The sequence below is a fragment of the Dendrobium catenatum genome, unplaced genomic scaffold (genome assembly GCF_001605985.2).
Source record: "Dendrobium catenatum unplaced genomic scaffold, ASM160598v2 fragScaff_scaffold_772, whole genome shotgun sequence".
NCBI lineage: Eukaryota > Viridiplantae > Streptophyta > Magnoliopsida > Asparagales > Orchidaceae > Dendrobium > Dendrobium catenatum.
In genome coordinates this window covers 936,158-951,193 of record NW_021319234.1, presented here as the reverse complement: position 1 = coordinate 951,193, position 15,036 = coordinate 936,158, and the positions used below count along the sequence as shown (strand labels likewise).

The following is a 15,036-nucleotide window of genomic DNA, read 5'->3' as shown; positions in this document are numbered from 1 at the left end:
CGTTCAGTACAATGGAATAATCATGGGACGAATTGTTCAGTTTTTGTGTACTGATCATACAATATGATTAGTTCAATTTCCTTCAATTCTTATAGGATGATCACTGGGACGATTGAAAATCGTCTCTGTCAATCGTTTAGTATGATTTATACCATACTATACGATTAATTCAAAAAAATACAAAGTTCATCCACTACGATATCCGAGACAATCGGATTTTGACTATGCCGATCGTCCAATATGATTTATATCGTACAGTATGATTTATCATATTTATTAAACATTGATTTGATTGATTAATTATAGTGATTACTTAAAGTAAGTTTCAAATATCGTACAATACAAATTGATCGTACAGTTTGATCAGTTTAAAGAAACAAAATTTTTAAAACTTACATAAACTGTTTGGCTGCTAGGGTTTATGTATTAAATTAATCGTACAGTACGATTTGAATCGTATAGTATGATTAGCTTAAATTTATTAATTAAAAATAGCAAATTTAAATCATTTTAAAATCAATTGACCGTATAGTACGATTAGGATTGTACGGTATGATTAGTTCAAAATTTTTAAAAACTTTGTTTCTCACTCCAGTATTGAGTTGATCACTTTGCACGGAGTACGGCGGACCTGAAATGTTAGTGCACGAAAATAAATATCCAATAATAATAGAAGAAAACATTATATACACACCAATAATGTTTGTTATCATCAAAATCATAAGATCAGGGACCAGATTTGCAACAGACCACGATCTCGCCCTCCCGTTCCCGCAGGATCCGCTCCAGCTTTGCCGCTCCCGCATGGTCGCATCCTTCTCGGACTCTCATCATACGCATCTGCACCCTGATGGCAAGCACTATCGCCTGCTCATAACACGCGTTCTCACTCCATCACTCAACCTGTTAAAATTTGGGTTAGCGGGTCAGGTCAACCCGATGACCAGATGGGTCGAGTCGGTTCGGATCTAAACTTTCAACCCGTTTACAAAATAGAGTCGGGTTGGGGTCAACCTGTTTGAACCAGAGTCAATTCCGGGTTCGACCCGAACCCGACCCAAAACCTGATTTTGATACCCCTACTGCCCATACCATAGAAATCGATAATAGTAACACACTTGGTATCATAAACAAGGAAGAAATCGATAATGTCATAAAATGTAGACAAAGATCAGGAATAAATAGTATCAAACATCCAATTAAACCTTATTGTCAAGCTTAAATTCGTCAAATAAAAACACTTTCCAAAGGAGGAGACAATTTTCTAAAATAGCATGAATGCAAACCAAGGTTCTTTAAACTATAAGAATAGTATCCACTCAAGGTTTAGCAACGCAAGATTAACAATTAAAAAGGAACAATCAGAGTTTGGCAGCTCATATGTTAGGTCAAATGGAAGTGATAAGGTTACAACAACAACAAAAGAAAAAAAAAATTGGAGGCAAATGACAGATCATATTTTGGATTATAACATCAATGATCGAAAGGTTCCATCTTACAAGCGGTCACCAGAAGATATACTTGGAATACTGAAGCAATAAGAACCTACGCCATATTGATGTAGGACTGCAATGCTAAAAGTAATTTGGTAAGAGCTTGCACAACTTATTGATTAGAATAATAAAGATTAGGACTGTTAGCAAATAAAACGACAAAGTAAAATGTAAGGGCGGTCACTTCCGTTTATGCTAAGTTGCAAAATAAGAACTTTGAATCATCAAAATAACATAGGAAATCAACAACATGCAAATATAATAGCTTTCAACGAAAATTCCTAATCTAACAATAAGATTAGAAACAATGAAGTGCACTCAATCCCTATGTTTACTAAGCTCGGCAGAATTAAGCAAATATGATCTTCATGACTAAAATCAAATCACAAGAAAGAGAGTTAGACTAAAGAAATACAAGATGAGGAAGAGTGGAAGACCTTCGTCAAGGCTCGGATGTAATCCTCCACTATACGGTACCAAGTTGCTCTTCAATAGCCTCGACCAAAGTGTCCAAGATGCGTTCTACATACTCTTGTAAAGTGTGATCGATGCGCGGGTTGACGTCGAAGAAGGTCGAGTGCAAAAATGTAAACAAATCCCTGCTTGTCGTAGGCGATGGCGTAGTCAAGATCTGGATCGGTCATTCATGAATGCTAGATGACGGTCGCTTCCGAAGATCACTAACAAGGTACCTTGAACCCCATTAAAGAGAAAGAAGTTTCTTTTCAACTTGAAGTGGAGATGATGAAGTATGGCCGGCCAAGTAGGTTGAGAGGGTAAGAACAAATTAAAAATCTGAAATAAATTTCAATTTTTTAATGGGGAGGGAAATAGGAATCAAGTTTGAATTTAATTACTAGAGGGGAAAGAGGTGTTAATGTAGATAGAGGGGATTGGAGAGAGAGAGAGAGAGAGAGAGAGAGAGAGAGGGCGGGTAGAGAGATGGGTGGATGAAGGAATTATTTCTAAATCTTATTGTTAGGATTTGGCAAGTAAATAAAAGAAGAGATCTTTGAGAATTTCGGCCAAAGAGGAATCATGGGTTTTGGAAATATTTCCAAAGTTAGGGAATTGGAATTAGGAAAGAATTTCAATTCCAATCTCAAAGGGGGCCGGCGGCATTGATTGCCATGGGGGGCAATTAATGGGAGGGATTAAGGGTTTCTTAAATTGGGTTTAAGAAATAGGAAAAGTTTTAATTAAATCCAAATGAATTTGAAATTCAAATAGACTTCAATTTTGGAAACTTTCCTAAAATAGATTTTATAATTTTAGGAAAGATTTTAAATTTCAAATTAGGTGAATTTGAATTCAAAATCTGACCAAAATTATGGCAATATATAATAGGAAATAAATCCAAGAGAGGGCAAGGGGCTAGGGGCCGGCGGCTTGCTTGGGGTTCGGGTAAGGGAGCCGGCGACTAGATGGAGGTGGTTTGGAGAAATCGATGGGTGGAAAGAAGGGGGCTCGGGTGGTGGTGAAAGCTTGGACAACGGTGATGCAGGGAGGTAAGGCCGGTGGTGGTGGGGAGGGAGGGAAGAAAGAAATAGAAGATATAACCACGAACCCGACTCTTCTAGGTTGGTGGGCGATGCACAATTCTCCCTCTCCTAGAGATCTCACTCCAATCTCTCAAGCTCTCATGAGAGTTCAAACAAAGAGAAGCAGAGTTTTCAAATAATCATTCATTAATTCTCAAAAGAAGAACACTAGGGCTTTAAATAGTCTCGTACAAAGACTCACAACAATAAAAGGACGACAATGCCTCTAGGGCTTACATACGACCTCCCTTAATAAAAGGGTACAACGGGAAACTAATAAAGCAAATACAATATGACATCATAAATAATAAAAAAATACATAAAATAACTCAGAAATACAATGACTCAATCGTGACCGTAGATCGACGGCCACATCTTTAATAGACTCTCCACGATCTGATATCCCCATCACATATTTTAGAGAAGTTTGTAGATGGGATTCTGGTTAAAAATAAATAAATATGTATCAAATCTATTTATGCCATTACATATTATAATTTGCTAAGAAAAATTACCATAATTAAATATGGCTGCGAACATGGATATCACATGCTAAAACTGAATGCAGCAGATAAATTATGAAGCACTGAGCTATTGCCAATCGGCAACTTACAATTTTCAGCCTGCTTATTTTAAAAACACTATGCCACATAAATTTTAGCATAAATACTTGTAAAACTCAAGGTGTGTGTAACACGGTTGCTGAAACAACAATAGAAAAAAAAAATATTGCTGTGCAAGTCAAGGAAATATGCAGTAAAAAACAAGTTTGTCCCCATCACCTGTTTCGAAATAAATTTTATTATGTGTACAGCCCATATAGTTCACTAAATGAACATACATGCTGAAAGAGCTAGCAAACTAAATTTCAGTTAGATGGCATGAAATGCTGCATGATCTAGTCTCAATGATAATAAAAGATCAAACATAAACCTGCAATGTTTGTGCTGAAATTCGTGAATCAAGACCAATTGAAACCCTGAGGCGCTTTGATGCAGTTGGTTTCTTTTTGTCTAATAGCCATGCAGCAAAAGCAGCGCCAATTGCTTCTGAAACAGGCTCCGTTAGGCTGATAGGTTCCCCCTCGACACCCTCAACTGCCACACCTCGAATATCACTGCAGCAATAAAATCAACATTTAATCTTCTACACACATATGTTTTAATAGGAGAAGGACTTATATATTTGTAGTTCATCTTCTCCAAATAGATATTTTGTAAATATAAAACAAAGCCTGGTATTTTTTTCTCCAATGGATAGCTGATTTTAACAAACTGATAGAGGGTATTTTTTACATGTTTTAAGCCCAATAATTGCATATATATATAATCTCATTACATTAGCCATTCACAACACAGTTAAGCAAAAGTTTGCATCATTCTCTATTATTTTAAGTCAATTGTTATTCCCTCTCTTTCTTTAAGCCTTCTTGAATAACTACGTACACCATTATTATTATAAAGGCTGAGATCAAATACTTAGTGTTCTTTTAGTAATCGCTTGTTATTCTTGGTTTCTCCTCCCCAACAAATAAACGGAAGGATTGCAATTGGCTGCTTAGCAAGTGAATGCAAAAGAGGGGCATAGAGCAATTCTCAAAAAGAGCAAGTACTCGAAGAGATGATGTCGGCAAGGTTCAAGGATGAACCGTTGAACCATAATAGCTATGTATCACATTTATTTTTCTACATATACTTTTATTTTGTATTATGATATATTCTTAGGTGAATTGAAATTGATTTTGCAATCAATTAAGAGTTTAATTAATAAACCAATTCACCTTGACACTCCTCCAAGGTTGTGCCCAAAACCCCTTTAATTTCCAAAAGGTTGTCAACTTCCTGCATGATAGTTTTTCTTCCGAGCAATAGGCTTGAAACCTGGATCAGATTTGAGCAATTATATAAACAAGTTCAAATCATATAGATAAGTGATTCCCCGCTGAGATGAACAAGCCCTCAAACATGACGCTGCTCATCCCCAATACATTGTGATGGACGCCTTTCCAATGTAACTGGGTAGAAGCATTACTCCAATAGGAGAGAGCATATCGGCGAGTGGTTCCATATGAACCCATCTACCCATCCAGGACGGTGACTAACAAGGGTTAACAGCATGTAATCAGTTGATTGATCCTATTATTAGTTGTGGAGCTCTGTGATGTCCTTTAGGCTATATGAACATTTTTGTAGTTTTAATGAGCACGTACATGCATATTACATTGTTTTCTTGATGGCCATAACAGAGGATTCTCTACTGAGCTGTGGCTTTGCTCCTCATTGTTTACCATAATATATTTTGTTGTAAAAAAAAAGAATACCTATCAGAGCACTACGGAATCCGTGCATACACTAACACTTTCAAATAAGAATTTTTTGATTGTTTATTTTTTTTTCATTTTCAAGATGAAAGTAAACTTCAAATGACGGATATTGTAAGTAAATGCAAATCGGAACCACTTCAATCTCTGTCTGAAGTTTTGCTTCAAGTAATCTAAACTGTTTACACTCATGAACTTAATCAGTCAATGGTGCTTCATTATTGATTCTTTTGAGGTATAACATAGTTGCACTTAACACCCTTCCTATAATATAGAAAACTCACAATGAATATGCTGCAAGCCAACCTCCAGCTATCTTTAGAAAAAACAAAGAAACATTCATAACATTTTTAAGATACCTGGCATACTTACGCATCCCTAGACAATGAAGAAACAAAATAAATATTTTAAGAAGCTATATTGGTTTTTTTTTGCATTGTTCAACAACATCTATTTACTAAAGTAATAACGTAATGTATTGATGAATAAACAAAATTGTACCTCCCATTTTGCAGTTTTAGAAAGTTTACTTTCTCAGATAATGGAACATCGCTTGTACTAGTAACAGCTGAAACAAATAAGGAAAAGAATGTGAAATATAAATAGATAAAGCTGCAAACTTTGTAAGGTAAAATTGCAAAAACAAACAAAATACTTCCAATTAGTAATAAACAATAAAATTGACTTGGTTAACACTGAATTTTCACCACTATGATGCGGAGCAGTTATTCAAACTGAAATATGACAAACACATCTACGAGCCCGATAATATTGCTCATTATGAATATGATATGGCCTAAAGTTATCCTTGAGATCAACCTGAAAGGCGAGTCTAGAACTGACCATTGCAATGAAAATTTGCTCTGTCTGCAATCTTATATGCTGGTAAGGAATGCAACTGAACTAACCATGTGCCAGAGTATGCAAGCTTCAATCCCTGCATGGGACGTCTGCTAAGCATTTCAAGGACAAAATTGTCCCTACGATATCGAGTATGAAATAGATTATTAAGTTTGCAATGGTGCGAGGCATGCACAATTTCACCAGTCATCCCCAGTATTGCTGCACCCAAATTTACAAATCTATTACGAATATCAAAATATATTTATATATAGATATAGAAGAAATAATAAAATGCTACCAATTTGCTAAAAATTTACTAATTGCCATAGAATTACTAACAAACTTAATGAAAAAGACAAAAATAACCTCAACAAATTAACAAAATGACCATGAGGTCTAAAAAACCTAAAAGGATTATAATAATAAATTCAAAATTTATGTCCGCAACAAAGGATACCAAAACAACATCATCCTCACGTCCTCTTCATCACCATCAATAGACTCATATTTATGAATCATTATTCTCCATACATTTAAAGGTGTTGTTTAAGATGTTAAATTGATTTTGTGCAAATTAATTTGCACTTCTATCTATGTTACATTTGGTCTCTACCCATTTCTACTTCCTAATCTTTCCATATTACTTTATTTTCCCACCTTATTGATGCATCTACAACTCTCCACAATACATAACTATTGATGGGGACATCAAATCAAGGAAAGTATATCAGAGACGTGGCCGACAATCTACGGCCACAATCGCGCCAATCTATTTTTGAGTCTTTCATATGTATGTGTTTTATTTATTTGTTTTATGTATTTGTTTTAGTTGTATTCCCCTTTTTACCCTTACTTAAAGATTTGTAATGTGTAAGCCCTAAGGGCTATGTTGTCTTTTATTTTCTCTTTCATTGTATGAGGCTATATATAGCTCCCTTATGTTTCTTTTGAAAGTAATGAATGAATTACAATCAAATTTCTTCACATTGAGTTCTTGTGAGAGCTTGAGAGTCTTTGGAGAGAAATCCCTTGGAGAGGGAAGCGGATCACCCACCAACCTTGGAAGAGTCCGGGTTCGTGGCTAGTTTCTTCTTATTTCTTCCTCCTCTTTCTCCCTCCCTTCCTTTCCACCCACGGCCCATCCAAAACCCTACCGCCGGCTAAGACCACTTCCCCCACTCCACCTAGCCGTCAGCCATCCAAGGTGATTCCCCTTTGGTTGGTTGATCCACTTAATTCCCTCACCTCCACCTAACCCTAATCCAAACCCTAGCCTAGCCGTCAGCCTCTCCCTTCCCCTTGCCTCCAAATTTTCAATTCCCTCATCATTACTTCCCTATCCTATAATTTCTCTTTTGGAAAGGTTTTCAATTTTAATTATTCAAATCAAATTTGAATTTTGAAATGTTTCCTAAAATAGAATCCTATTTTAAGAAAGTTTCTAAAATCAAATCCAAATTAAATTTGAATTAGATTGGAATTAAATCCTATTTCTTAATTTGAGAATCCCATTTAAGAAAGTAATGACCCTTGCTTATTTCCCCCAAATCTTCTCCCTATGCCGCCGGCCCCATGCTTGCCCCCACTTGAATACTTTCCAAACTTCAAGCCTCACTCTTTGGGAAGAATTCAAAACCCCTCCCTCTCTCTTAACCACCCCTCCCTCTTCCCAAATCATCATAAAATCCTTTCCTAATTCAAGGATTAATTAGGAAAATAATTTCTTAACTCCCTCGTCCTCCCTCCTCCAAAAAAATATGAACCAAATTCTTCCCCAAACCCCTTCATTAGCCGGCCACCCTTTCACCTCTTCCCCGACTTGGATTATTGAGAGAAACTTCTTTCTCTCAAGGAAAATATACAAGGACAGTAAAGGGACATCATCTACAACCCTTCAACACAAATAAATTGAAGCATGGTCGATCATGATCTTGACTCTGGCTTCGTCTACAACGAACAAGGCTTCGTCGACATCCTCCGATCGCCTTTCTTCGACGTCAGCCCGGAAGCAGGCAGTTTCGCCGAGTACTTGGGGCATATCATCTTCACATTGTTCGAAGCCATCGAAGAACAGTTTTCCACCGTTCAGTCGCAAATCACCACCATGCAATGACGAGGGTGAACTTTTCCTCCTCTTCAATTTTCTCCCTAATCTTCTTCTCTTGTAGGTTGTGAATCAAGCACAAGGAATCGTGCAAAGCCCTCTGCCAATGCTTAGTAAATGAGGGCATGAGTTTTGATCTTCTAAGCATCTAATCTCATTGTTAACCTAGGGATGCTATTGAACATCCTCTAAATTTGCATATGTTAAAATTCTAATTGCTTTGGTGATCTTAACTAGTAGCGTGTGATTTGGCATAAGCGAAGCCGCCCGTCTCTTGTTTTCTCTTTTTGTTTAGTGGCTAATGTTTTGATCCTTATTAATCTTTCTAAAAAGCGTGCAAATTCTTTTACATTCATTATAATCATACCTAGTTCTGCATCAACTATCCACCAAATCTATTTCCGCTTTGTCTTTTATTGGTGCTACTGCCATAATCCCACTTGCACAACATTTCATAATCTATCCATTCTAATTTGCCACACATATCTTAATAATTTAGTCACATTCAACTTGGCTATAAGTAACCTATTTATCATCTAAGACTAAGATCTATAATAAGATCAGGACTAAATGACTAATAAAAATTTTACAAATTTACACTGAAATCTATTATATCCTCTTATCTCACATTTCCAAATAAGACATTTTTTTTTTATTTTTAACCACCCAATCTTTAAAAAATGCATAATCCTTTTTCTATATAATAGATCCAAAATACTTAACATATCACAACAAAATGAAAAGTGATCCTCTAGCAATATTGACTCATACTAATCCATTTCAGCCCATTAAGATTCAATATTGTATATTAAGTAGTTATTCTACTTAGCGCATCTTCCAAATTGCCTTCATAGTTTTATATACTACTTATTTCAGTAAAGGCCATACTGAATATAATTGTATCATCTATAAATAGCACAAACCAAAACTGTAACACCCAATTTTTCCTAAGGTATAATGCTAAATTGCCTCAATTCAATTATACCCTAAAATACCAACTTAAATAAGTCATTGTGTTCTACTCGTCAAATGAATCAATTTGATATATAGAAGTTTTGAATTTTTTTTTTTTAAGTTTACTTTATTGTTCCTTTATTAAAGTTATTGTGGTAGTAACTTGATTCTAACAAATCCACTAGCCTTCGCATGCAATGATGGAGATGTAACCAAATAGAAATGATAAAAGGAGGTGAAGGGTGTTGTACGATTAATGTATTTATTAATCTAATAAATATAATCAATTTTGACTAATAAGTAATTAAATAACTTCATTTAACAAAATTTCCTTCAGCTGGAGGCTTTTAAGTGTAAACTTGGAGTAGAAAATCAAGAGCAAGCCGAAAGGAGGAGAAGAAAAGCTAGGGTTGAGGGGGAAAATTCCGGTTTTCACACTTTCTTCGTTAAATTGACTATGGATTAGAGTTGAGGACGTTCAGATTTATATGGAGAGAGATTTAATTTGGGGATAGTCTACTGGCAAAAAATTCCTTAGATAGATTGGTGATTAATGATGGAAATTGCTTCCATTTAAAAAATAGTATAATGTGCTAAATGGAATAATCATCATCATCATAAATTTTATTAAGTATTAGTGATGTTACTTAATGAGTTAGTAAAGTGTTTCTTTGTTCGCATCGTGTCAATCTAGAGGAGTTTTCATGGATATGACCTAAATGCCGAGCTTTGGATATATTTTGTTCAGTATCTCCACAAACAATACTAAACATACAATTTAAAGTTGACTCTTCCTGTAATCCTACCTAGTTATGACCTCTTCCATCACTCCACAAATACTTCTAATACCAGTCAAAACTCCAAATTGACCTAAAGTAGTTTGCAAGTCTTATGGAGCTAAACTAAGCTCACACTCATATGGGCTGGTTTCAACTAAAAAACATAGCTCGGCTCAACTGACCTATGTGTGCATTATGTTTACTCTTAGGTTGAGCAACATTAGAATCTCGTGCGATAGTCTAAAACTAATAGGCCCATAAAACTTCAAAATGTCTTGTCATAACTCAAAGGCTTTTAACAAATTATTCTTATATTGCAAGCATCGTTAAATATAGGTTAAGTTAGTGGTATGTTTGGATAAGCCTATTTAACTAAGTGACCACCTCACGAGCAATTCCCCTGTTGACTTGCCGGTTAACTGAACAAAGTCAAATGGTTATAGGATGACATGGCATTACCAAAGAAGGAAATTACATTGGCAAAGACCAGGTGAAGATTTCACCAAATCAAGCCAATATGTGCAGCCCATAATTTATAGGAATAACCATCAAACAAGGTCCTTTATGAGTTATAGGGCAGAGAGGTTATCCCAAAACTATCATAATCCACCCCCAATTCCAATTAAGTTGAACATGACCAAATTTAAAGAGATTTGGTCATATTGGTTTATGTCTAATCAAAATTGACATAATTTAATAATGATCACTGTCCATCTCAAATTACGTGCAATTCTACAAACCTTTGTAGTTGAACTTCACTTGCACCAAAGAGCCTCAAATTAGGAATTAAATCAATTAATACAACTTAAATAGATGAATTCGGCACTAATTACTCACGCAAACCAAAAATTCCATTAGCTATAATAAAATAAGGCTAATCAACGTAACTAAGCAAGAAGAATTTGGCTCAATCCTAAAAAAGGCATGCACAAATCAACTTAAAGGGAGCTACAGCTACTCAATCTCCATATTCATAGTTTGAACCAGACTTAACCAAATCTTAAGCTAAATTAAACATGAGTCAATATCCATCTCTGAGATGTAAATCAAAACAATCTCAATCTAATATGATTTCAATTATAATCATTTAAGATCAATTACAAAACCATTGGAACTAACTCGACTTAAATCACATCTAACTAATGCAAATCTAAGCAGCTTGGCGCAAATTTGACTAGAACAACTTGAGGATGCTCAATCTTGACCCAACTAATTCAGGCTCAGCTTAATTGTGCTTGAGATTGACCTAAAGTGATGAAGTCTAATCCATTAAAACAAGCCTCAATATAGCAAGTTCATGCTTGAAACGGGCTCAGGCACAACCTTATATGGATCTTATCCTCCTATAAAACTTTAAAATGAACTTGAAAGAAAAGGATTAAAGATGATATTGGAAAGTGATGCAACTTGTTCCAAATACTCCTTATTCCATTCTATTTTTCTTCTAGTAAGCTTTATCTTTAGTCATGTCCTTCACTTGCATTCTTTTCATGAATGGTAAACTATCATCGGAAAAAAACTAGTAGCTCAATTCACTCAAACATGATATCAAATAACCACTTAATAAAATGACATAACTCTTGCATCATGCTCAGGTCACTATTGCGCCTTGTTTTTAGTTTTTTTCTTTTTTTTTCATTTCGGCCGCACCTATGAACTAATTTAGTGCATTACACTCTCACACAACAATAATGCCGCCACGTTAAATAGAAAACTTTAGTGCATTCTAGAGACCATAAAAGTAATTGTAAACATCAACCCAACGCATCATTCAACAAGTGCATTGTTTCTAATGCTAAAGCGGTATTTCTCACCATTAGGTGCAAATGATATCAACCTTCTTGATTAACTGTCTTTATATACTAAGAACCAGACAAGGCGGGAATGTTTTTGTGGTCTTAGTTTTGGCAAAATATGCGACCTCTAACACCTCATCGAGAATTCTTGGTAAGCCTGGCAATATAGTTTCAACACAGCAACAGGAAAAGCAAACGCAGGTGAAAATAGATCAGAACCAATGCTGAATCGTTTGAATTTACTCATTTAATCCGATTGGTGAAATATCAAGGAAATCTCCTTTGCGCACCTGCTCTGATCATCTCTCCGCATCGTTTCCAAGTAGTTAACTATGCAGTCGGAACTCCGGATCGACAAAAAACAAAAAACGCTACAGTAGGGGACAAAAAAAAAAACCGCTACGGTAGGGGAGAAATTTGACCGAAAAGCAAACTAATTATAAGGTTTTCTATCACCAATTCCACTGCGGGTAAAACTCCATAGAATGGGAGGAAAAAAAATCAACCGTGAAGAAGAAGAGGAAGATGTAAGAGGCGAGAGTAAAACCTGCCATCCCGACTGAACGAATTACAGAATAGGATTCCTTTAGTGGAGATGACCTAGGATGAGTATCTGGCTATCTGCGGTCCAAGGACCTCTCCGTCGGATAATTTATAAGAAGGAGCAGGTTCAGCGAATTCTGCATTTTTCCCGCATTTTGTAGAAAGCGGAATTTTTTTTTTTTTTTCTATTTATTATAATCCTTTGTTTAATGATATATCTAAATGGTGAAAATTAATACAACTTTACTCACCGTAACTATAAAAAATATATTAATTTAATTAAAAATTATATATTTTATTTTTTTTGGGTAAAATTAGGGCAAAAGCCCTTCTATTTATCAAGAAAATTACATGTAAGGTAAGCAGTTATAGGTATACTATACCCACCCAGCCCAATTCAGAATTAAATGAAAAAAAGAAGAGTGACAGATTGCATCAAATCAAGGACTCAGAATACAAGACTGCAACAAGATTATCACATAAGCAAAAAGATAATCAAACGGAAATGAAGCAGGTTGCCACTGCGAAGATGCAGGACCATCTCAGCTCCACAGTATACTCTTGAAAAATGCCCAGGGATCCTTGGTTGCCAATAAGACCGTCCAAAGGGGGCTGTTGCAGTCCAAATCTCATCATCGTCCACTAAAATTGTGAGACCAGCTCGAATGATCGCAGTCATAGTAAGTTTCTGAGGGTGGTAGCATGCTTCCAGTTGACAGTTTTCTCCAAAACTGCCTTTTTGATCATATAGGAATTGGCAAAGCTGCTGGATTGAGAGTTCCCAAACCTCTTAGAATTCCTTTCTTTCCATATGAAATAAACACAGCTGCAGATAGTGAGAGAATAAAGCTTTTTTTCCAGGTGAGAAAGACGAACATCCCCATTAACCCATTCAAAAAAGTTGCAGAATGTTGGGTCTAAGAAAGAGTTCCTTCGCAGTAAGTATGACCTCCAAAATTATGTCATAGGAATAAGAGCATTCAAAAAAATAAATGCGTAGTAGATTCAGGAAAGACATGACAAAGACTGCAAGTAGGAGGTACAATAATATTCCTTTTAAGCAATTCATCCGCAGTTTTCAAACCTCCAACCAAATCCAGCCAAGTAAAGCTGGAAAATCTAATAGCATGCTTCGGGTGCCAAACCAGATTAGACCAAGTGCATCTAGTAAGATTAGCATAGAACTCATAGAGGTAATCAGAAAATTTGCTCTTAATTCTATTCTCCCAGAGTAAGCAAATGTTGGAATCATAAAAAATAGGAATATCCTGAATAGCATCCCGAACAGGGCTCGGGATAGATGATGGAAGAGCCCAATTGCTGTTTAAAATGCAATTCCTGATAAGGGAATAATGTGGCATAGCTTGAAGCACAAAGAACCCATCAGAAAAGTCCTCTAACCTCCCATTATAACACCAGTGATCCCAAAATACCGAAATAGGAGAGTTGCAGTAATACGAAAAGAAAACTTTGGCTTAGCCAGAGCAGCAGCTGCACAAACAGATTTCCAGAATTTAGTGGCAGCAGATAGAGGAATGCACCAGGGAGATAAATACCTAGTACTAAGCCAGGTAGATAAAGGATAATTGAAATTATACATTCTCAAAATAACAGAACAGTTAAATGCATATTGAATACCACTAAGGGACGGAATCCCCAATCCCCCGAAATGCTTGGGCTTGCATACATTGTCCCAAGAGACCATATGTATCTTTCTTGTAATTTCGGGATCTCCAAAAAACAGAAACTTAGAACAGACTTTTTTAAAAAATTTGAAGACAGCCTTAGGTAAAATTGCTCCTCTAATCCAATATGCAATAGAATTTAAAATGGTGTATTTTAAAAACTGTGAACGGCCAGCAAAGGAGAGAAGATTCGCTTTCCACCCAGAAAGTTTTTTTGTAATACTATCCATGAGAGGCATGTAGTCAGTCAATTTTAGCCTAGTAAATGACAATGGAATACCCAGGTAGATAATCTTAAGACTTGTGTTATGTATAGATAAAGCTTGACAGAGCTCTCTATGGTTAAGCACATGCCTAGGAAACATAGCATAGCTTTTATCTAAATTGACATGAAGCCCGGAGGAGTTGGCAAATTTGGAGAGAATATTAGAAAGATTATTACAGTTATCTAAAGTAGCTTCTCCAAAAACGAGCACATCATCGACATATAACAGATGGGATAAAGAAAAACCATCCAGGCATATCCCTTTAACGCCACCATCATCAAGCATAGAGGAGAAAGCATCCATCACCAGACAAAATAAGAAAGGACTTAAGTGGCAGCCTTGCCTAAGACCGGCAGAGGAGGAGAAGTAACCCTCAAGTGCACCGTTTATAACGACAGAAAAATTGGCATAAAAAATGCAAGATTTGATCCATCTAACAAAAAGGGGAGGGAAACCCTTCTGCAACATTCTGGCCACCAAAAACTCTCTAGAGACAGTGTCAAATGCTTTACGGATGTCAAGCTTGGCACAAAAATACTTTGTGCAACCCCTTTTCTTAGCAAGAGTAAGAACTTCATTAGCTAGAAGAATATTATCAGTGGAGATCCTTGATTTGACAAATCCAGATTGATTATGTTTGACAATCAGAGGTAAGAGGGGCTTGAGCCTATTAGAAATGACATTGGCAATAATTTTGTAAAGATTATTGCAT

General features: G+C 36.0%; 1 protein-coding gene across 3 annotated transcripts in view; it reads right to left on the bottom strand.

Moving 5' to 3' along the window:
• Positions 1 to 12,516, bottom strand: part of LOC110101725 (phosphoglucomutase) — a 47,540-nt gene extending 35,024 nt beyond the window's left edge. For 2 of the 3 annotated variants that reach the window (XR_002303743.2, XM_020829750.2), the window contains exons 1-4: positions 12,378 to 12,516; positions 6,198 to 6,416; positions 5,856 to 5,922; positions 3,968 to 4,151 (exon numbers count right to left, since the gene is read on the bottom strand). Coding sequence is in view for 2 of the 3 variants with exons in the window: in XM_020829750.2 (XP_020685409.1) it covers positions 3,968 to 4,151; positions 5,856 to 5,922; positions 6,198 to 6,416; positions 12,378 to 12,384 (477 nt within the window). In the remaining variant the exon portion in view is untranslated. The remainder of the gene's footprint in view (positions 1 to 3,967; positions 4,152 to 5,855; positions 5,923 to 6,197; positions 6,417 to 12,377) is intronic. The other variant, XM_020829751.2, reaches the window with a different exon arrangement.
• Positions 12,517 to 15,036: the final 2,520 nt, after the last annotated feature.